The following is a 22,161-nucleotide window of genomic DNA, read 5'->3' as shown; positions in this document are numbered from 1 at the left end:
TATCTGTACTGTTGTCGAGTGAGTCCGTGCTGCTTTCTGTAGCCCTCGTTGTCTAGGTAGTCCGGGCGCTTTTGGCAATTCTTGAAATGTCATCTCATTTCGAAGAATTTTTCGGGCTGACCAATCTTCATTTGTAGTCCGATTTTCAAAATTCTTGATAGTGCTAAAAAATCCCTACAATTTTCTCACTGGTTTCGGAGCTATACGAATTTTAATTGTTATTTGTTGAAATTTTGGCCGAGATATGTCTACCCGTGATATGTCAACTCTACCGTAAGAAAGTTTAATAATAACTTACTCACTAAAAGATGCATTACGGCTGGCTTGGGATCTGTATATATAAAAAGATGTGTCAACAGAGGAATACCTCAAGGAGGTTTACTTTCTCCCCTACTTTGGAATAAAGCCATTAATAATATATGATTGTCTTTGGAAGATAAAGGTGTAAGTGGTCGCGTATGCTGATGACGAGATACAAGTTGCCTATAGTGGACCCTGGAGGAGAGAATGTTCCATTTACAGAAAGCACAAGATACCTGGTGTTTGACTGGACAGGAAATTGAACTCAAATCCAACATTTTAAAAAGGGCAAGTAATGCAACTCTTGTCCTGTACACCTGCAAGAGAGCCATTGGCAGAAGTTGGGGGGATTAGACCACGCGTCATACATTGGGTATATACTGCAGTTGTCAGATCAATAATGCTATATGGTGTTGTGGTGTGTGGGACGGCGCTTCAAAAGTTCACCTATTGTTCAATACTCTTTGTGCATCACTGCCGCACTGAGGACGACACCATCTAATGCACTGAATTTAATGTTACATCGAATGCCTATTGACATTGTGGCTAGACAAATTGCTGTGACCACTGCCGTGAGGCTAAGGGAACTTTCTCTTTGGTCATGTGGCGGCTAAAGACACTGTGTTATGCTTGATACAATATCCGATGTTTCATGCAGTGTGGATTACACTCTGCCTGAGCCGCTTTTTGATAAAAAATACTGTACCACTATTCCTTATAGAACCCATTGGAACCACGATATTCCTAATAATAGAAGTAACATAGATTTCTATATGGATGGTTCCAAACTAGACGACCAGGTGGGCTTTGGTGTGCGCTCTAAAGATCTAGAACTGGTCATATCGAAAGGTTACCGGCGATTGGCATAAATATCTTCTCTGACAGCCAGGCAGCCATTAAATCCCTGGAGAAAGTAATTCTGAACACAAAAACCACCTTCGACCTGTCGCAGATCTCTCACGAGAAGGCTGTAAGTTCAAAATTCACCTGTTCTAGGTGCCGGGCCAAAGAGATATCCCAGGGAATCGTAAGCCGAACGAGCTTGCGAATCTTGGAACTACCTTACACATTCCCGGGAAACTGGAATCTGTGCGTATGCCTCTAACGAATGAATAACGATGGTGTCAACGATGGTGTGTGTGTGTCCCTCACTGGAATTCCACTTTAGGTTCTTATTGCCTTGAGAACGTGTCTGATTTAACAGATGTCAACATTCACAAGTTGTTGGGCTTTTGAAGCGATCTGGCTGATTCAACGGTAGGAACTAGAAGACATCTTCCTTCTCCTGTTCCTGTGGTATCACAATGGACGAAAACGTCTAAGTGAGTGTGATGGCAGACTGCCACTTAAACCTAACCTAACCAAACCTACAATTTCGTTAACATTTACGAACCCACAACATTTTTTTTGGTTAAGGATTTCGAGGAGGCCAAAAATACTAAAAAGTACGGCTAATAAACGAGGCTTTTATGAGCCCATAACCTTAAATCGGGAGATCGGCCTATATGGCAGCTTTATCCAAATATGATCCGATCTGAACCATATTCAGCACGGATACCAAGGGGTCTAATACAAGTAACTGTTCCAAATTTTACTATTCCAGATAAAAATTTTGTCTTCTAAAACGGCATATTGGTCTATATGATAGCTATAAATAAATATGGGTCTTTTTGGACCATATTCGGTTCGTATATCGGGTACCTTAATGCATATCGGTCTATAAGACTGCTAATCGGGGACCTTAGTGCAACTAACGATTCGAAGTTTCCCCAAATTCGGCCAATTAATGCGACTGTTATGGGCTAAAGACCTTAAATCGACAATCTTCGCATTTCGACATCTTCAATGTTCATGGAGCCTTTCCATATTTTTTTTTCTAAAAACGCCTTAATTTTGTATTAGTGGATCCAGCATGAAAGTGAAATTTTAAACAACGTTTATTTTAATGAAAACTATGTTATCTCATAATGCACAATTAGTAATTGCATGGCAGCCGGTTCTACGTACCGGTTCTATCCACTGTAGTCCTTCATAGGGAAGGCCTGCCGCCTCACAGTACAACATACTGCTACATCAACTAATTCTCCTTTTTTTATTCACATTTTTTAGATGACTTCGATCAATATGGACAAAATTACGATGAATTGGATTTAACCGACACTGGCGATGATCCTGAAACAAAGCCCAGATTATTTCAAGGAGACATAGCTATCGATCCGTTTACCTACATAACTCTTCGCTTAGGTGTGAATCCAACGAAACATCCTAAACGGCTTTGGCCAAATGCAACAATACCCTTTGAGATTAGTTATTTGTATGAGAGTCATGAGAGAAATGCTATAGAACGCGTTTTAAAAACTTTTAATGCCCTCACCTGTATTCGATTTGTACCCTACGATGGTGAAGAGGACGATTACATATTAATAACACCACCCGAAGATGGTCCCCAGGGTTGTTGGTCCTATGTGGGCCGAAAAGGTGGTGAACAGGTGGTTTCCTTACAACGACCCGATGAGACGAGTGCCCACTGCTTCAGTAGCGAGGGTCGGATAATGCATGAACTCATGCATGCCATTGGCATTTATCACGAACAATCAAGAGCTGATCGTGACAATTATGTTAAAGTCCACTGGGAAAATATTGTGCCAAAATTTCGAAAAAATTTCAAACTAATATCGAAAAAGCGCGGCAAATACACCTTCGATTATGATTATAACTCTGTCATGCATTATGGAGAATTCTACTTTAGTAAAAGCAAGGGAAAGAAGCCTTCCATAACTCCGCTGCAGCCGGGTATTCGAATTGGCCAAAGAAAGACCATGAGTAAAACGGATTGTCTGAAAATCAACGACTTATATGGATGCCTTAAAGGGCGCCAAGCAAAAATGTATCGTAGTTTCTGTCATTTATTGGGCCTATAACTATGGGAGGGTTTCTTGAAGGGTTTCAGTGAATCATATTGATTTAATTATATTGCAAGTGAATGTGCATATAAGTACAAGAATTGGTATCATTAGATATATAAGAATATTTATTACTAAATATAAAAATATGTATATGTAAATACTGCCATAAAGTATTTATATAACTATTGGGTTGCCCAAAAAGTAATTGCGCATTTTTTAAAAGAAAGTAAATGCATTTTTTAATAAAACTTAGAATGAACTTTAATCAAATATACTTTTTTTCTTAAGCAAGCTAAAAGTAACAGCTGATAACTGACAGAAGAAAGAATGCAATTACAGAGTCACAAGCTGTGAAAAAATTTGTCAACGCCGACTATATGAAAAATCCGCAATTACTTTTTGGGCAACCCAATAAATATTTTGTTTACAAAGAAAAAAATATTTAATTTTTACGAAACAATGCTATATTAAAAATTTATAAAATATTAATACGAAAAATATCCTACAACTAAATTACCGCAGCAATCAAACCGTTTTATTTTAGAGATGTTTTCCCATTAATCGGATTTTCTCGCTTAGTTTGTATGGACAAAAATGCTATGCCCGTTTAGCTAAGCGGCTAATTCTATCGCCATTAATTAAAAGACTAACCGAACTGGTCCCGCTCCGCTGCTCCTTCTTTAACTCTCTAATATCTTTTTAGGTGGGGAAACTTCGCCCTGAATGCGGATATCGAAGTCGTGCCATTGTAGCCTATGACGCTGAACGCGTTCGAATCGTGGCGAGAATATCGGACAAAGCGGTAATTATCCCCTTTTAATTTGGCGACATTTGCGAGGCAGAATGCCATGCATGATCATTTAAAAAATGTTCCCCAAAGAGGTGTCACACTGCGGGACGCCGTTCGAACACGGCTATAAAAAAAGTTCCCTTATCATTGAGTTTAATTTTGAATCGGAAAGTACATATTGATGTGTGAGAAGTTTGCTCCTGCTCGGTTTTTGGTGTTTTTTAAAAATTAGGGTAATGAGAAGTGATCTTTAGGGAAGGGATGGCAGCTCAGACATTTCGACTCAAATATGGATATCAAATTCGTGCTGCACTTCCAAATCCCTTTAATTTGAGCCCCATATTGTCATGGCCGGTAAACATGAACCGTTTGGAGAGCGTTTTGAGGCTGAGGCGTCCACCGGCGCTTTGCACCGAAAATAGATATTAAATTCGTTCTTTATTCCTAACGGAAATGAAGTTCAGTTTAAGGGGTGCTTAAGGGCTTATCCAAAACACTTGGCTCCAAAATTGGATATCAAATTCGTTTTCTACTCTCAAATACCTTTCATTTGAATCATATTTTGTCAAATAACTTATTTGGCGTATCTTTAGGAGGAAAAGCGCCACCTAGACTACCATTCATGGACCTAATGTTTTATGCCATATTTGTAATCTACTGCCTAATACTTTTCATTTGAGTCCCATATTAACATGTTCCACATGACATACGAATATATCTGTTTAGAAGAGTTTTGGGGTCGGGGAAGGCCGCTGGGTACTTGAACCCAAATTTTAACACCACTATTCGTTTTCTGGTCTCCAATACCCATCGGACCTCTTTCGGATATGGTAGGCGTTTTTGGAGTAAGGGGGAGGGTCCGCCTCAACCCGATATCTAAAAATTATATAGCCTATGTTTTCTCCCAGACAAACTTACACAATCTATGAAAATTTTAAGAAAATCGGTTCAGCCAAGTATCATAGTCATAATGGGTCTAATGGGATTTTTGAGGCGTGGCGTGATTTTGAATGCCAGATTCGAAATCTTCTCCCGAATACCTTTCATTTGAGCCCCATATTGAAATGAACGTCCAATATGTCTGTTTAGGGGAGTATTGGGGTTGGGGCTACCCGATAGGTACTTGGACTCAAATTTTACAATAATATCATATTCGTATTCTACTCTCCAATACTTTTAATTTGATACTTATGTTGTCCCGATCGAACCACTTTTGATTTTGGGTTGTGTTTTTGGCATAATACGGAGTATCCCTCCCCCGTCCGATATGGAAAAATTATATAGCCTATGTTTCCTTCTGACCAACCTATACAATATGCGAGAAAATCGGTTCTCCCTTTTTTCAGTCTATACGGAACAAACAAACCGGTGACCCCCTATACTTCGACATGAATTTGTATGCCAGATTCGTTATCTACTCCCGCATACTTTTCATTTGATACCCATATTGTCCTTATCGGTCCACTTTTGGTTTTGGGTGGTGTTTTTGGGGTAACAGTGGAGAGTCTGCCCCCTTCCGTTATCAACAAACTATAAAGCCTATGCCAACTTCCTGACCATATTCGTAATCTACTCCCCAATACCTTTCATTTGAGTCCCATGTTATTATGATCCTCAAATAAACTTATTGTAAGGAGTTTTGGGGCTGGGGCGGCCCCCTAGGTACTTGGACCCAACTTTTATTATGAAATTCATACTCTTCTCTTGAATACCTTTCATTTGAATCCCATATTGTCCCGATCGGTCCACTTTTATTTTTGGGTAGTACTTTTGGGGTAAAGGGGAGGGTCCGCCCCCTCCCGATATCAAAAACTATATAGCCTATGTTTCCTTTCAGACCAACCTACACAATCGAAGACAATTTCAAGGTAATCGGTTCAGCCGTTTTTGAGTCTATACGGAACAAACAAACAAACCACAAATTGAATTTTATATATATAAATAGATATAAGATATGGTGTCATCATTCGATTTGAATGACAAAACTAGTACTGACTTCATTTACAGTGAAAATGCCTATTAAATTATTGCGAAATCCTACAGACTCTTTCTTTATTGTGTCAAAGTATAACATTTACACTATTCAGCACTTCAATACAGCAGAACGAATAAATGAGAATCCAACAAACCATTTACAAAAGACATATTTTCTATTTATAACCAGTCGAAATCTTCCAAAAAAAAAACAAACAACAGTTTTTTTATTGATTGCTGCTTTATATTCGGTGTGTTCGCATACTTTTCCAGTAATAATTTGTAGTAAAATTTGTCAAGGGAGTTAGAATCTTCTGCTGGGAAAAAATCTCCAGCAGAAATTTGCAACCTTTCTAAATGTTTTTCACATTTTATAATACATTTTTTCCTGGGTTATTTTTTCTAACATTAGAACATTTTTCAGCGGTGGGTTTCCCCTAACTAATGCTGGCTACATATCTGAAGTATTCTGCCAAGTAAAAACTTCCGTTCGGACTCGGCAATAAAAAGGAGGCCCCTTATCATTGACCTTTAACATTAATCGGACTGCACTCATTAATATGAGAAAAGTATCCCCTGTTCCTTTTCGCGATTACTTTTATGAAACACTACCAAAATCTAAATGATAGCATATAATGTTATTAAAATTTTATCAAAAGTAACGAGGTCCTACTGAATGAAATCAACAAAAAAAATTAGGTTACAGCCAAGACATTTATGTCGCCACTGAAAAATAGTTGTGTCGAATACAAGATGGCGTCCAACATCGATTTATAATTTTGGACGAATTTTAATCATTTCTGATTAATAAATTACATATGTGCTGTAATTAATCATTTTTATTTGCAAGTAACTTTATTTCATGTTACATGGAGCTATTAAAATATTTCATTCGTGATTGCAAGAACAAATTCTCCAATGCCTATTATGTCACCCTGTTACAAAAAGAAAATTTTATTTGAGCTGCGTCCCTGCAAGCCAAGACATAATGACACAGGTAGTATTCAGCAAACAGCTGAGTACAATTTATTTTCGCGAAGTGCGTTATCTGTCAACGAGTTTAAATTGTGTGTGTGTGCATTTTAATTAAGAACCATACACACAACCATAGAAAAATGGCGCGAACTAGTAACATACTCAAAATCAGAGTTGCACTAATCACTGCTTTTCACAGATAGTGCACTAAGTATTTAGTTGTTGGGCAACTGTTCCTACCTGTAAATCCAAGGCGGATTCAATAAGGTGGTCCCACGCGAGCAGCTGTTAACAACCGGCCAGGTTTGACAGTATTAGATTTTTATTTTTTATTTTAGATTTTTGTTGCCATTCTCTTTGTTGTAATCTTCTTTCTCGCATATTCGCTGCTCATGTATGCATAAGTATACACACACGCACACAAATTTGTTTGCGTGTGTTGGCAAAACGACGATCAGCTTGATGGCAAGATGGCGTATTGCATCATATGATTTGTGGTTGTTGTACAAATGAGCCCACCTTTAATTGTTTCGCCATGGCTGCATCCGAAAAATTCGCCAGAGGTGCATGCTCAGCTTTAAGCCAAGTACTGATTTCGACTTTCCGCCCGAACAACTGTCAAAACGCTTCATAAAAAATGGTGACTAAGGTAATGCGAACACATTCCGTGCAAGTTGTACTAAGTTTTATGAGCAAAATAGTAGCGACGTGTCGCTGCATCAGGATAAATATTGCACAATTTTAATTTCAAATGTAATTAAATGCTCACAAAATGGGTCGAATCAACTCTACTGTTGCCGGTGTTGTGTGTTTTTGTTTGTGTTCTGACAAAGAAAAAGAGTCCGTCGGATTTCGCAAGAATTTAATAAGCATTTTCGCTGTGAATGCAGTCAGTACCAATCTTTAAGGCTGGTACTACATTCGCTTTTCACGATATTTTTCGCCCATTACTTTTCTTAGATAATAGATTTGAAAGGAAAAAACTTGCTGATTTCATTTAGCAAGTGGTGGGTACTATACTTGCATTCATTAAGGTGGGTACTATATTCGATTTTCACAGATGGAAACGGTTACTTTTTTGAAAAACTACAAAAATTTCAATGAAGACGTAATTCTTAAGAAAACATTTTCATAAATAAGAGCAAATCTCCTGCTAAATGCAATCAGCAAGTTTTTTTGCTTCAAAATCTATTATCTAAAAAAGTAATCACGAAAAAATGTTGCGAAAAACGAACATAGTACCAGACATTATGAGTAAAATAGTTGCGACATGTCTCTGCGGCAGCGTAAATTTCGCTTCAATTAATCGCAAATGTTATTAAATACTCACGAAATGGGCACCAATCAGCAGAATTGAGTACAATATATATTCATTTACAGGTAGTGGCAGTTGCCCAACAACAAAATATTGAGTGCACTATCTGTCAAAATCAGTGATAGTGCAACTCTGATTTTGTGTATGTTACCAGTTCGCGCCATTGTTCGTTGTTTCTGTGTGTTATCGTTCTTAACTATAATATACACACACAAACAAAACTCGTTGAAATATAGTGCACTTCGCGAGAAAAAATTGTACTCAGCTGTTTACGGTACGCTACCTGGTAATTATGTCATGGATATAATTAAATGCAGCAAATGAATATATCTTGGTACTAACTTCATTCGCGCGAAAATTGCATATTATTTGTTGACGAAATGTGCCCCATTATATTGGACAACATAACACAAAAAAGTCAAATAAAGCCGCACAACAAAAGAAACTATGATGCAATACCGTTGCTTGGACCCAGTTCGTGAGAATTTAATTACATTTGCAATTAATTGAAGCGAAATATTTATTGGCGCTGCGATATGTCGCTAGTATTTTGCTAAAAGAACTCAGAATCACTTCTGCGAAATGTGTTCGAATTTTCTTCGTCACACCTTTTTTGACAGTTGTTCGGCTGAAAAGTCGAAGTCAGTACTAGGCTTTAGTAGTAATGTCTTGCCAAACTGCCTAACCCCGTTTATGGTTGGTTTTCTATTCTGCTTTCGGTCTTTGTCCATATTTATAGTATTATTTCTCTAAATACATTTCCCACCTAGAATTCATTACATTAACATATGTTTAAAAATAAATCGAATTCAGTTTTTCGCCAACGTACATATTTGGACGCCGCCGCCTAGCCATGAAAACTTGAACGGCGTCATATCGCCAAAGACAGGGTCGACATTGTTATCTGCTAGTCGCCATGCGTCATTCCACTTTTGGACGAGGTTAGGTAAGAACGTTTGCGGTCGTCTCGCGTTGTGTGCACGAGTTGGTTTTTTTCCCCAACAGTGATTTTAGTAATTAATTGTGATATACACATGTGTATATATATAATTGTACAGTACTTAGCTTAGTAAAAAAGGAGAATAATTATGTTTAAAATAATTGTGCCTTTGTTAACGAAAAACTCGTGCAGAGATAACGCGAATTTGCGGACCGCATGTTGTGTTAAAAATTTTCTAATTTCACCAGAAACGCATAGGAAAAAAACCACATTGTCGGTGAATAATTTTACTCAACGACGCCATTTTCTTTTTTCGTCGACCAACAGAAAAACTATCGCAGCTTTTCCAACATATCCCCAACAACAATTAGGAGTTAGTAACCGCTTAGGACAACACCTAGAGCTCCTTTCCACAAATCGCCAACGGAGATTATATTGCTCTAGCATCAGACAAGAGGAAGCGGACAATATTACAACTACTACTAATTCCAGGGAAAAGCAGCTGACCTCATCAGAGTTGGGAACAACATCCAAAAGACAGGACTCAAAAGCAACATCTGCAAACTATAGAAAACAACAACAAACCTTATTTGAAGACTCAGACGAAGAAGAATTTTATAAAATGTAAGTAGAAAATGTATATTTCTTTATTTAATTTTTTCTTAAACCATATGTATGTAGAAAAAAATTGGCTTTTACTACATATACATACATACATACTTATCTACATCTGATTTTGTCATCCATTTTGAAATATTTCTTTCATTTCTTGCCTCTCTTATTCGCGATTATCATGTTTTTCTCTACACTAAATTTGGTTGAATGTACCCTATCGCATTTTCTCTTTTGGTTGTTGGTTCGTATGTTTGCCAAACGTGTGAGTTTGTGCGTTTGTTGGACCGTCTTTCAAAGGCCAGGGTGATAAGCAAACCACTTATCACCACCAACACCCCCTGCCTGTAGCAGCAATCCGTTGTTGTGTGGTTCAACAATCCATGTGTAGGGTTTTAAGAAGTCCAATTCTAAGAATTATTGGACAAACGACAAATTAAATGCGTTTGATATTGAAATGCTAACTACCTGTTTGGGAGACCTATAGTGATTTGATTAAACCAAAAGGTGACGTCAGTAGACATCCGATAGTGTGTATTTGAGGGTTTTTGTACCGTTGGCAACACTGAGTAAAAGTTGCTTGCACATTTCTTTACCTCGTGCTTTTCATATCCCGCCTTTGCCGTATTCTCCGTCATTCTTTTTCGTTCCCGTCTCTCCTTACTTTCTGTATACATACCTATTTTCGTTTGTGTATTGCTGAGTTTATTTAGCATTGAGTGGCAAATTGTAAAACGGAGGTTTTTTTAATTACTTTTTGCCAACTCGACACGTTTGTGTGTTTTTTTATTTCTTCTTTTTTTTTTTTTAATGCACAAACAACAAGTCAATGTAGTGTTGGTCACTTGACAGACAGAAGATAATAGCATCTATTTGTAGATGTCGAAGCTAGTTTTTTTTTATGTTTTCTTCTGTGGTCTTTGGCACACAAGGCAACGAAACAAAAAAAAATTATGCTTCTTGATGCATAGACGGTGAAATCCATCATTCCGCAAACTTTCGAAAAACTAAATATATATGTGTGGTATGGTTTAGTGCTTACCAACAAAGTTTGTGTAAATTGTTGCCCGGGTATATCGGCCATTTTTCAGACGTTGATGTATCTACGTATACACATCAAAGTGCATTTAATTAACTTTATTTAGGTTTGCAACAGCTGTGAATTTATATATGCGTATGTATATATAAAAAAAACACCCGAAAATAGGTTATATGAAGTATATTGAAAGCAGACGCTGAAACAACACCTTAAAAGTTACTATACATACATATGATGTACATAAAAATTAAATTGTACCATTTAACTACAACCACAGTCTGCCATAGCTATTTGCCCCCATAATTTCAATGTTCTAATTTCACAGTGTCCAGTCAAAATGCTTTTTATTTTTAATATCAACAATCTTGTTGAAAAACTTATACAGGGTTTGAAATTTATTGCGCTGGTATGACATTCATCGCTTAATGATAAGGGCCTCCTTGTTCGAACGGCGTGCCGGCACCTCTTTAGGGAGAAGCTTTTACATGGCAAAGTAGTAACTCACAAAAGTCTCCAGCAATAGGAGGGGATAATCACCGCTGATTTTTTTCCTATGTTCGCGCCAGGATTCGAACCCGTGCTTCCAGCGTCATACAAGGACATGCTAACCTCTGCGCTACGGTGCCTCTACCCTGTATCTAAGCATATAAATATTTGCCGCTACAATATCTCAATATGATGCTTAGGCTAGGTTTGGTTGGATAGAGGTTGTGGGTTTTAACTTGCCCTACGCTACTAAAGACAGTATTAACCTAAATAACCTTGAAAAGTCTATACTAAGAATTCTATGCTAATTAAATAATCCCTCATCTTTTCTATCCCATACCTCTGAGTTGGTTCAAGTCTGGCATCGTGTCTACAACAAAGAGTCTGAACTTTGCTATTTCGTATAGGTGTTCTTCTTAGTCCTTTGTTTTTTGCAATAGTACCGAGAAGCCAAGAAAATCTTACTTCCCCTTTGTATGACCTTCTCTTGTTACAATCGACCGTTTCACTGTTCCACGTACAACCGGCTGCCATGGGATTGATATGGGTCTTTGGCATTGTGGAGGGGTTAATTCAGATTATGTCAAGAAAAATCCTCTACGTTAACCCACCATCTGTTTAGACTTCTTAAGCACATGTACTCCTCAGTTCTTATGTGATTTAACTGAAATTTTGCATGCTGATGTCATTATGTTTTCCAAAATGAATTCTTAGTAAGGTGCAAATCAGTTCATAACTAATTGTAGCCACAGATTTGTATGTGGAGGAAGCAATCTTTGACGATTGCTATGTACCGGAATCACTCGATTTTCACTATAGCTGTGAGTACCACACTGGAATATTGAGTTCCGATTCGTTATTGTAGCCACATATTTACATGTGAAGGTAGCAATCTTTGACGATTGCTATGCACCGGAATCACTCGATTTCCAGTATATATAGCTGTGAGTACCACATAGGTTGAAACATTGAGGTTCGATCCCTGTGGTGTTCATTGCTATCACGAGAAGCTTAGCCACCAGTTACCGGGCGCGTCGACAGGTTGCGGATAGTGGAATGCTCCATACGGAGTAGCTGCAATGGCAGTCGGCGATATCGAGCGGAGAGTCTGAGAGATCGGGCGGCACCAGCTTTTGCACAAATACTGAGTCCCTATGATGCTTGATATGACAAGGCGAGTTATTGGCGCCTTTAATAACCAATGGTCAGCATGTTCCCGCAGCAATCGGTCCTTTGGACCGGAACCTTGCTCACCTACAAGCAGGAGCCTGTCGAGGATCGGAGACCCCATAAATTATATATATTCTTAGTCGTCATGTCATTTTTAGTCGATCCAGCCATGCCCGTCTGTCTTTCTGTTGAAAGCACGCAAACTTTCGAAGGAGTAATGTTAGACGTTTGAAATTTTGCACAAATACTTTTTATTAGTGTAGGTCGGTTGGGATTGTAAATGGTCCGAATCGGTCCGTGTTTTCATATAACTGCCATATAAACCGGTCTTGACTTCTTGAGCCTCTATAGGGTGCAATTCTCGTGGGATTTGACTGAAATTTTGCACGTGGTGTTTTGGTATAAAACAACTATGCTATTTGTGGTTCAAATCGGTTCCTAACCTGATTTTGCTGCCATATAAACCGATCTGGGTTCTTGACTCCTTCAGCATTCAGGGGGCGCAATTCTTATCCTATTTGGCTGTAAATTTGCACGTGATGTTTTGGAATCACTTCCAACAACTGCGCTAAGTACCATTCAAATCGGTTCATAACCTGGTATATCTGCCATATAAACCGATCTTGGATCCTGACTTCTGGCGCCCTCCGCTGGAGAGCGCAATTCGATTGGAATCCGATTTGGATGAAATTTTGCATAAGGTGTTTTGTTATGACTTCCAATAAATGTGCTAAGTATGGCGCAAATCGGTACATTACCTAATATAGCTGCTATATAAACCGATCTGGGATTTTGAGTTCTTGAGTCTCTAGAGGGCGCAATTCTCAACTGATTTGGCAGAAAGTTTGTACAACGGCTTCTTACATGACTTTCAACATACGTGTTCATTACGGCCTGAATCGATCTATAGCTTGATACAGCTCCCATATAAAGCATCTCTCGGTTTTGCTTCTTGAAGCCCGTACAAGGCGCAATTCTTATCCGAATGAACTGAATGCACTGATTACATAATCTAACTATAATCTGATATAGCTCCAATAGCATAACAGTTCTTATTCATAATTCTTTGTTTGCCTAAAAAGTTGTTCCGCGCAAAGAACTCGGCAAATGCGATCCATGGTGGAGGGTATATAAAATTCGGCCCGGTCGCACTTAGCATGCTCTTACCTTTTCTGCTTGCTTTCAGTCTTTTCTCCTTCCGTCTCTCTCTACTTATTACTCAACTTAAACAATTCTAAAAGTTTTGTCAGTGGTCGACGAGGAGATTTGAACTCATCGTTTTATGTTTGATAGACTTCCAGGCATCCCCTAGCCTACTGACATCACTTTCTTAATGATGGAATAACGCATTACTGCACAGCAATAAGATCCTCAATTAAATTAAATTTAAAAAAGTGTAGAAATCACTTTAAAGAATTAATGAGAAATACATAAGAATTAACCCGAATTTTTTAAATTTAGTTTAAAGAAAAATTTAAAAAAAAAATGACAACCTGGGGAATCGAACGTGGGTTCGCAAATCTATCATTGGCATTTGAATTTTTGGTGATGCAAATTTTTTCATAAATAACTACATATCTTAGAATTTCGAGTCCAATATTGATGGCAAAATATATTATCGAGCTTATTTATTGATACAGTACCCCCCAATACCTGCAACTATAAAAATCTGTCTTTCCTTCAAATATTCGTACATCCTGGTATAAATTCAAATTAAGCTATAGCAATATTATTTCAATCAGTTCCAAATTGGTAAGATCGGTCAATGTTATTTTCTTATCATCTAATATTTTTAAGGTGAATGTGATGAAAAAAATTCAAAAACGATTATATTTTTATATATATATTTTTTTAGCGGGATTATATTTTAACACTTTATTTCCTGTGAATAAGCGTATTATAAAAAAACACAATGTACTCATAATAAAAATAATTTATCTAACAACACAGATGAGATAATTTATAAAATTTCAATAAGTTTATGTGGTACTCTCAAAATTAATATGACAATACAATTTTGAATAGTTTGCTAGTATTTTATCTGCTTTGAGCACTATCTTGCCCACAAGGGATATAAAAACTCATTTCATTCAATATATTTTTTTCTTTACTTTTCTATAGTACAGTATCTTTTTATTCGCTTGAAATTTATTAAAAATAAAAACTAAATTCTCGGTTCATAAGCCATATAACCTCTTACATAGTCTGGTCTTCTTTATTCTTTCATTTCTACCTTTAGTGATCAGAACATATCCCACGGGTAATAAGGGCTTCTTACAAAAGAACTCTTTGGTCGCTGTATTGAATTCTGCCAGGACTTTCTCTTGGATTTTGGAACTTCATCAAAACTTGTGTATTAGAATAGGCAAAATCTAATTCTCTACTCCATTTTCCTTTCGGCAATTAAACGCAAAGAAGATTTTGAAACGTTTTCATAACATAAACCATGTGGTAAGAGGCTGACTATACACAAAACTATATATATTTTTTATATGCAAATATCATCGCGTGGGAATTGAGTTTTGTTTTGGGAATAATTCGTAACTCAAATTCAATGTTACCTAAGTATTGATGAAAAAATTATATCAATATGCCCTCACTTAGTTTGTTTTCATTTTTATTTACCATTAATTATTTATTTAGAGGAAACAGAACAATTTTTTTCGTAACCTCATCCAATTGCCTTGAACGTAGTAACTTCTACAGCGCCCCTTCGTTGAATGGCTGATTTTAACAATTGTATTGTATGGACAGTTAAAGTGTATTATGCGGCGTGGTAAAAGAGTTCAAATATGAATCTCTTTAAATAGTAATTTTTTTTTGATGGGAAATGGTTTAGATTTGATATATATTCCTATTGGATTGGACAGTCGTTAATTATCTGGCTTCTCCCTCTCGTTAGATGCGTTTATTGGGCAGGGAAATTTTAAGCTGGAGAATTAGAGAAAAACGGGGAAAATAATCCAGTATTTACTGCTTTCAAAGCATGCAAAGCTTCCAAAGCATGGCCTTAGCACCAAACAACCTTTGACTCTTCATAAAAAAGACAAAATAAGGTAATTGATCGACCTATCCGCCGTTTCCTAATACTGCGGCGACATTTATGTGCAGGAGATCTAAATTTGTTTTAAAACCCAACCCAACATTTTTGGCGCATTTTAACACGCTGCCGCACATCTTAGATATTGTTGCTGATAATTGAAGAATATTTGTATGTGTCTTAGCGATTCCCCCACCTGAAGTACAACCGTCAGTTAAAGCAATTTTTTATTTTATTTATTCATATCATGGGTACAGTATTGCCCAAGATCGATTATGGATTTGGATTGTAAATATTAACACCGATATTCACAAAACTTATTTGACAGATTTCCTTTATAGAACTGTCTTATAGGGTTTTTATACCCTCCACCATAGGATGGGGGTATATTAATATCGTCAATCCGTTTGTAACACCTCGAAATATGCATCTAAGACCCCATAATATATTCTTGATCGTCTTGACATTCTAAGTCGATATAGCCATGTCCGTCCGTATGTTGAAAGCACGCTAACTTTCGAAGGAATTAAGGTAGACGCTTGAAATTTGGACAAATCCTTCTTGTTAGTGTAGTTCGGTTGGGATTTTAAATGGGCCAAATCGGTCCATGTTTTGATATAGCTGCCATATAAACCGATCTTGGGTCTTGACTTTTTGAGCATCTAGAGGACGCAATTCTTATCCGTTTTGTCTGAGATTTTGCACGTGGTGTTTTGGTATCGCTTCCAACAACTGTGCCAAATATTTAAATCGGTCTATAGCCTGATGTAGTTGCCATATAAACCGATCTTGGATCTTAATTTCTTGAACCACTGGAGGGCGCAGTTCTTATCCGATTTGAAATTTAGCATGAAGCTATTTGTTATGACTTCCACCAACCGTGCCAAATATGGATCAATTCGGTCTATAACCTGATATAGCTGCCATATAAACCACTAGAGGGCGCAATTATACGATTTGGCTGAAATTTAGCATGAAGTATTTTGTTATGACTTCCTACAACTGCGATAAGTATGGTTAAAATCGATACATAACCTGATATAGCTGCCATATAAACCGATCTGTGATCTTGACTTTTATAGCTTCTAGAGGTCCGATTTTGCTAAAATTTTGTACAACGGCCTTCAACATACGTGTCCAATATGGTATTAATATGCTTCTAGAGACCCTAAAAGGCGCAATTCTTATCCGAATGGACTGAAATGTTTCCCAATGACTTCTACTATGGTCTTCAACATTCAATTTACTTATGGTCCGAATCGGACTATAACTTGATATATCTCCAATAGCATAACAATTCTTTTCCATACTTTGTTTTCCTAAAAAGAGATACCGCGCAAAGAACTCGACAAATGCGATCCATGGTGGAGGGTATATATGATTCGGCCCGGCCGAACTTAGCATGCTCTTCCTTGTTTTATTGATATAGTGAACTAGCTATACGACCTATTTCTGTTTCAAAAACTAATGGAAGGTAAAAACAAGAAATCCCATGGATGTTTCTATATTTTTATATAAGAATGGTTGTTTTTTGTATTAGCAGTGTGTTGTACACTGAGGCGAAAGCCCTTGTCGTTGAAGGAATCCATCGGGTCAATCCGGTACGTATAACTGGCTGCCATGCTTTTGCAATATTCTGTAGTTGCTTTCAACTTTCTTTTTGCAATTCTTATCCGATGTGACTGAAGTTTGCATGAGGTGTTCTGCTCCGACTTCTAATAACTGGTTTAAATCGGTTCATTACCTGATATAGCTGTCGAATCTTGACTTCTTGAGCCTTAGAGGGCGCAATTATTATCCGATTTGGCTTAAATTTTGAACCAGGTGTTTTGTTTTGATATCCAGCAATCTTCAGATTTGAATTCTTGGGCCTTTAGAATGCACCATTACCAACCGATTTGGCTGTAATTTTGCACGTAAAGTTCAGCTATGAATTCCAACGTACGTACCAACTATAGTCCAAATAGGTTTAGATATAGCTCCCATATAAACCGTTTACCCCATTTGACTTCCTGACCCGCTAGGGGGCTCAATTACTTCTAAAATAGTTCATATGTATCGGTGGATCTATATAACTACATTTTCCAACATTGTTCCTTAAGCACATGCAGGGTTCAATGTTCAAATTGTGCAATATTGTATTTGATTACCAGTAATGTTTTATATCAAGTATGATCCGTTTGGGTTCTCTCCTGGAATAGCTTCTATTGAAATTGGTTTTGTATTGACCTGTGGCACATGTTCGGGGACTTCAACAAAACTTTTCTACGCAGAGGTGTCGCTTTAGGCCAAAACAGAATGAACACGTTGAGCTTTGCTTTTAAGTGTAGCTTGCAATAGTGCAACTCTGCACACAAATCCAACAAAAGCAACGCGGTAAAGTTGAAAACTTTTAAACTTTGACGCTTGAAAATGAGCGTCATTCAGTGCTGCCACATGTAGTTAGTGTTTTTAGTTGTCAAAGCTAAAATTTTTTTTTACTTTTGCGTGTTGCTTTTGTGGGATTTGTGTGCAGAGTTGCATTTTTGTAACGCGACGCTCAAAGCGCTCATTCTGTTCTGGCATTTAATGGGACGTCGTTTAATATGTCAGCGCTCATTGGTATGAGACAAGCATCTCCTTTGTTACGCTTGGGAACATTAATGGATTAAATTACAATTGAAACAATGAATGACAAAATTCTCAAATAAGTTGTCGAAAGTCTGTTAGACGGCAAAGACCTGTCGAGCCTAATGGATATAATCATTGGTTTAGTTTGAAGTCTTTCAAGCATTTTGATAATTTGATAAAAGGAAATCGACAAATTCAATACAGTCCTATTGGCACAATATTATTTTTGTGGATGTTGAGGGGTAAATTATTATAGTGGAGGTCACGCTGGTGTTAAATTGCTCCAAGTAATATACCTAGGCAACTCAATTAAAGTAATTATTCTCAAAACAAAGTTAGTCACCTACATGTCCTTTTGGCGATATTGCACCCTCAATGTATTTTTAAAGTATATTATTGGCATATAATTGGTAAGCTTTGAAGAAACTTTTTGTTTGCATTTTTTGATGTTATCATAACAAAATTGCAATTTAATATGATTTTTTATTTGTTTAATTATTTCCGAATAATTCACCCAAATCGCATCATATGAAATTTGCACTTTTTTTAGAATGTTTAGGTATCATCAGCGAACAATGTCGTGTCTTTTTTCTCTCTTAAATGCTCATTTCGTGGGATCCCAATAAATGAACACCACTTTCTCATTATTAATACTAATAAAAATGTCGTCTTATTGCATGTTAACAATTATTTATATTGCCCTTAATTTAGAAATACATGCCAGAAAACGAAAACTAATCATTTTATAAGAGAAAACACGCGACAAAACAACAGCACAATCCCAGCAAGCAAGCAAACAGTCCCCAACTAAACGAATGCCATTTCCTTCACTTTGTTGTTATTTGTTGTAGACTTTTTCTGTTTCTGCATCAAAAATGTCAACCACAAAAACAACACAAGAGAAATACATATATACGAGAGATGAGGTGCATAGTGGAGCAAAAGAGCCCCGAACACCTGGCATATAATTTATAAATACAATTTTAAATAACTACATAGCATGCAAACAAATCAAAATCACATTGTGATCATTCAAAATTGCAAAAACCAAATTACTGGGTGGCTGGCATAAGCAACAATGATGTGTGTGTGGTGTAGAGCCATTCAAGAATATCAAGTTATCTTTAAGCAGAGGCAACCTTTTTAATTGTGAAAAAGTCGGAAGCAAAACATTAAAGCCACTGACAACTCTTTGGATTTTCTTTTACTCTGGTTTTGCATTTCAAACTTGAAAGTCGTACCAAAACAGAAAAAATTATTTGAAATTAAAATTTTTAAAGTGTTTCTTCATCCATAGCACTAAAATGTCTCCCTCTCATCAAAAGTCATTTCATAAAAGGCACCAGATTACGTTTTCGCTTTTCTGATATAATTTTTTAATATTTTTTTTTTCGTTTGTTTCAGGGCTCCTCATGATAGAACTTATGGCAGTGGCAGTCGCGGAGGCCGTGACGACCGTGGTGGACGTGCAGAAGGAGGAGGAGAACGTTATGGCAGCCGTTCATCTGGTGGTGGCCGCAGTGGTGATTACCATGGCGTAAGCAAAGGCCGTATCGAGAAAGGAGGTCGCGGAAATGACCGTGGTGGTCGTGGTTTTGGCGGCGGTGGCTTTGGTGGAGGTTCTGGTTTCGGTGGCGGTGATCGTCGTGGAGGTGGTGGTGGCAACACTCAAGATTTATCTATTCGCCCAATGGATTTCTCCAATTTGACTCCGTTCAAAAAAGATTTCTACAAAGAACATCCCTTGGTCGCCAATCGTTCTTATGGCGAAGTTCAACGTTATCGCGATGAACATGAAATCACCGTACGCGGCAATGCTCCCAATCCCATTCAGGATTTCAGTGAAGCCTATTTCCCCGATTATGTCACCAAGGAAATCCGTCGCCAAGGCTACAAATCACCCACTCCCATTCAAGCTCAAGGCTGGCCCATTGCCATGAGCGGCAATAATTTGGTTGGTATTGCCAAAACCGGTTCCGGCAAAACTTTGGGTTATATCTTGCCCGCTATTGTACACATAAATAACCAACAGCCCCTGCAGCGTGGTGATGGTCCCATTGCTTTGGTTTTGGCACCCACCCGTGAATTGGCCCAACAAATTCAGCAAGTGGCCACCGAATTTGGATCGTCATCGTATGTACGCAACACTTGCGTATTTGGCGGTGCGCCCAAAGGCGGTCAGATGCGTGATCTGCAACGTGGTTGCGAAATTGTTATTGCCACACCGGGACGTTTAATTGATTTTCTTGCCGCCGGCGCCACCAATTTGAAACGTTGCACATACTTGGTTTTGGATGAAGCCGATCGTATGTTGGATATGGGTTTTGAACCACAAATCCGTAAGATTGTCTCACAAATTCGCCCAGATCGTCAAACGCTTATGTGGTCCGCCACCTGGCCCAAGGAAGTGAAACAACTGGCCGAAGATTTCCTCGGCAATTATATGCAAATCAACATTGGCTCATTGGAATTGTCGGCTAATCATAACATTCGTCAAGTTATCGATGTATGTGAGGAAAATGACAAAGAAGAAAAGTGAGTATGAAAAGAAGAACGAATTGTAATATGATCCAACAACTGTTTCACAACATTAGAGAAGATTAGATAAAATTAATTTTAAAAATAGATTTAGGGAAATTAGCTTAAATGTTTCGAGTGCGCTTTCTTCTCTAAGGCTTGGTTACTGTTTTGGATATGCTGAAATAGATACCATTTTCAGTTACTACACATAAGTTGTAATGTGAAAAATCATTAGTTCCTATTTTTAGACTAGGCAACATTTAGCAATTGTCAGTTTGCTGGACCCTAAGTAGGGGAATGCAAAGCGAATTCTCTTTTTTTTTTGAGAGAGAATGAAATGGAAAGAAACCCCATTTCCCTTGGCTCTCTCTTTTTTATTTTTTGCAAACTTTGAATTGTCAAATTGCCTAGAATGCCCATCAAAACATAATGTGTTACAATATTTTTAAAAAAAAATTCTTTTTTCTTTCCATTCCATTTCTTCTAGACTTAAAGCTTTACTTTCGGAAATCTATGACACCAGCGAGAATCCCGGCAAAATTATTATTTTTGTTGAAACAAAACGTCGCGTCGATCATTTGGTACGTTTCATTCGTAGCTTTGGTGTACGTTGCGGTGCTATCCATGGTGACAAATCACAATCAGAACGTGATTTTGTGTTACGTGAATTCCGTACAGGCAAATCAAATATTTTGGTAGCAACTGATGTTGCTGCCCGTGGCTTGGGTAAGTTATTTCGGAATTTCTTTTATATCAACCCCCAACTTTGCTACAAAGATGGAAACAAATTAGTATGTATCATCAATGCCATCATCAACATCATAAACTTTTTGTTTTCATTTACATTACCAACATCTATATCTTCAAAAAGAAGTGATTGAATTTTAAATGCAAGCTTGAATGGCAATTTGAATTTATCAGCGGTATAATTCCCCTCATTCCTTCGGTGTGGTAAAAGAAGGATTGCCTAGAAATTGCATATAAGAGATTTTAAGAAGGAAACGAGTTTTGGTTTGATATTTGGACCATAATTAAATTGAACGTTGGAGACCATGGTAGAAGTCATTGTGTAAAATTTCAGCCAATTCGAGTAAGAATTGCGCCCTTTAGGGGCTCAAGCAGTAAAATAGAGAGATCGGTATATAGGGAGCTGTAACAGGCTCTGGACCGATTCGGACCATATTTGACACGTATATTGAAGGTAATGGGAGAAGCCGTTGTACAAAATTGCAGCCAAATCGGATAATAATTACACTGGTGGCTTAAGAAGTCAAGATCCCAGATCGGTTTATATGGTAGCTATATCAGGTTAGGAACCAATTTCAACCATATGGGCACAGTTGTTGGAAGTCGTAATAAAACTCCTCGTGCAAAATTTCAGTCAAATCGGATAGGAATTGTGGCGTCTAGTGGCGCAAGAATTCAAGATCCAAGATCGGTTTATATAGCAGCTATAACAAAACATGGACCGATATAGTCCATTT

General features: G+C 37.6%; 2 protein-coding genes and 1 long non-coding RNA gene across 5 annotated transcripts in view; 2 read left to right on the top strand and 1 right to left on the bottom strand.

The window, feature by feature from the left end:
* Positions 1 to 3,260, top strand: part of LOC106093253 (hatching enzyme 1.2) — a 54,929-nt gene extending 51,669 nt beyond the window's left edge. The window contains exon 3 of the mRNA XM_059361512.1: positions 2,410 to 3,260. Within this exon, the coding sequence (XP_059217495.1) occupies positions 2,410 to 3,221 (812 nt within the window). The 3' untranslated portion in view covers positions 3,222 to 3,260. The remainder of the gene's footprint in view (positions 1 to 2,409) is intronic.
* A 5,996-nt stretch (positions 3,261 to 9,256) lies between these two features.
* The window catches only part of LOC106093254 (ATP-dependent RNA helicase p62), a 24,385-nt gene continuing 11,480 nt past the window's right edge, over positions 9,257 to 22,161 (top strand). Inside the window, exons 1-4 of one of the 3 annotated variants that reach the window (XM_013260299.2) lie at positions 9,734 to 9,824; positions 14,747 to 14,958; positions 19,562 to 20,692; positions 21,165 to 21,403. In XM_013260299.2, coding sequence (XP_013115753.1) covers positions 14,954 to 14,958; positions 19,562 to 20,692; positions 21,165 to 21,403 — 1,375 coding nt within the window. In that variant the 5' untranslated portion in view covers positions 9,734 to 9,824; positions 14,747 to 14,953. Of the gene's footprint in view, positions 9,825 to 14,746; positions 14,959 to 19,561; positions 20,693 to 21,164; positions 21,404 to 22,161 lie in introns of all 3 variants that reach the window. The other 2 variants (XM_013260298.2, XM_013260297.2) reach the window with 2 other exon arrangements.
* Positions 9,826 to 10,774, bottom strand: LOC131994873 (uncharacterized). The gene is made up of 2 exons (XR_009396896.1): positions 10,281 to 10,774; positions 9,826 to 10,222 (listed from the first exon to the last, which is right to left on the bottom strand). It is a non-coding gene; the product is annotated as an uncharacterized LOC131994873 (long non-coding RNA).

Source organism: Stomoxys calcitrans, chromosome 2, assembly GCF_963082655.1.
Source record: "Stomoxys calcitrans chromosome 2, idStoCalc2.1, whole genome shotgun sequence".
Taxonomy (NCBI): domain Eukaryota; kingdom Metazoa; phylum Arthropoda; class Insecta; order Diptera; family Muscidae; genus Stomoxys; species Stomoxys calcitrans.
This window is presented reverse-complemented; position numbering and strand designations above follow the sequence as displayed.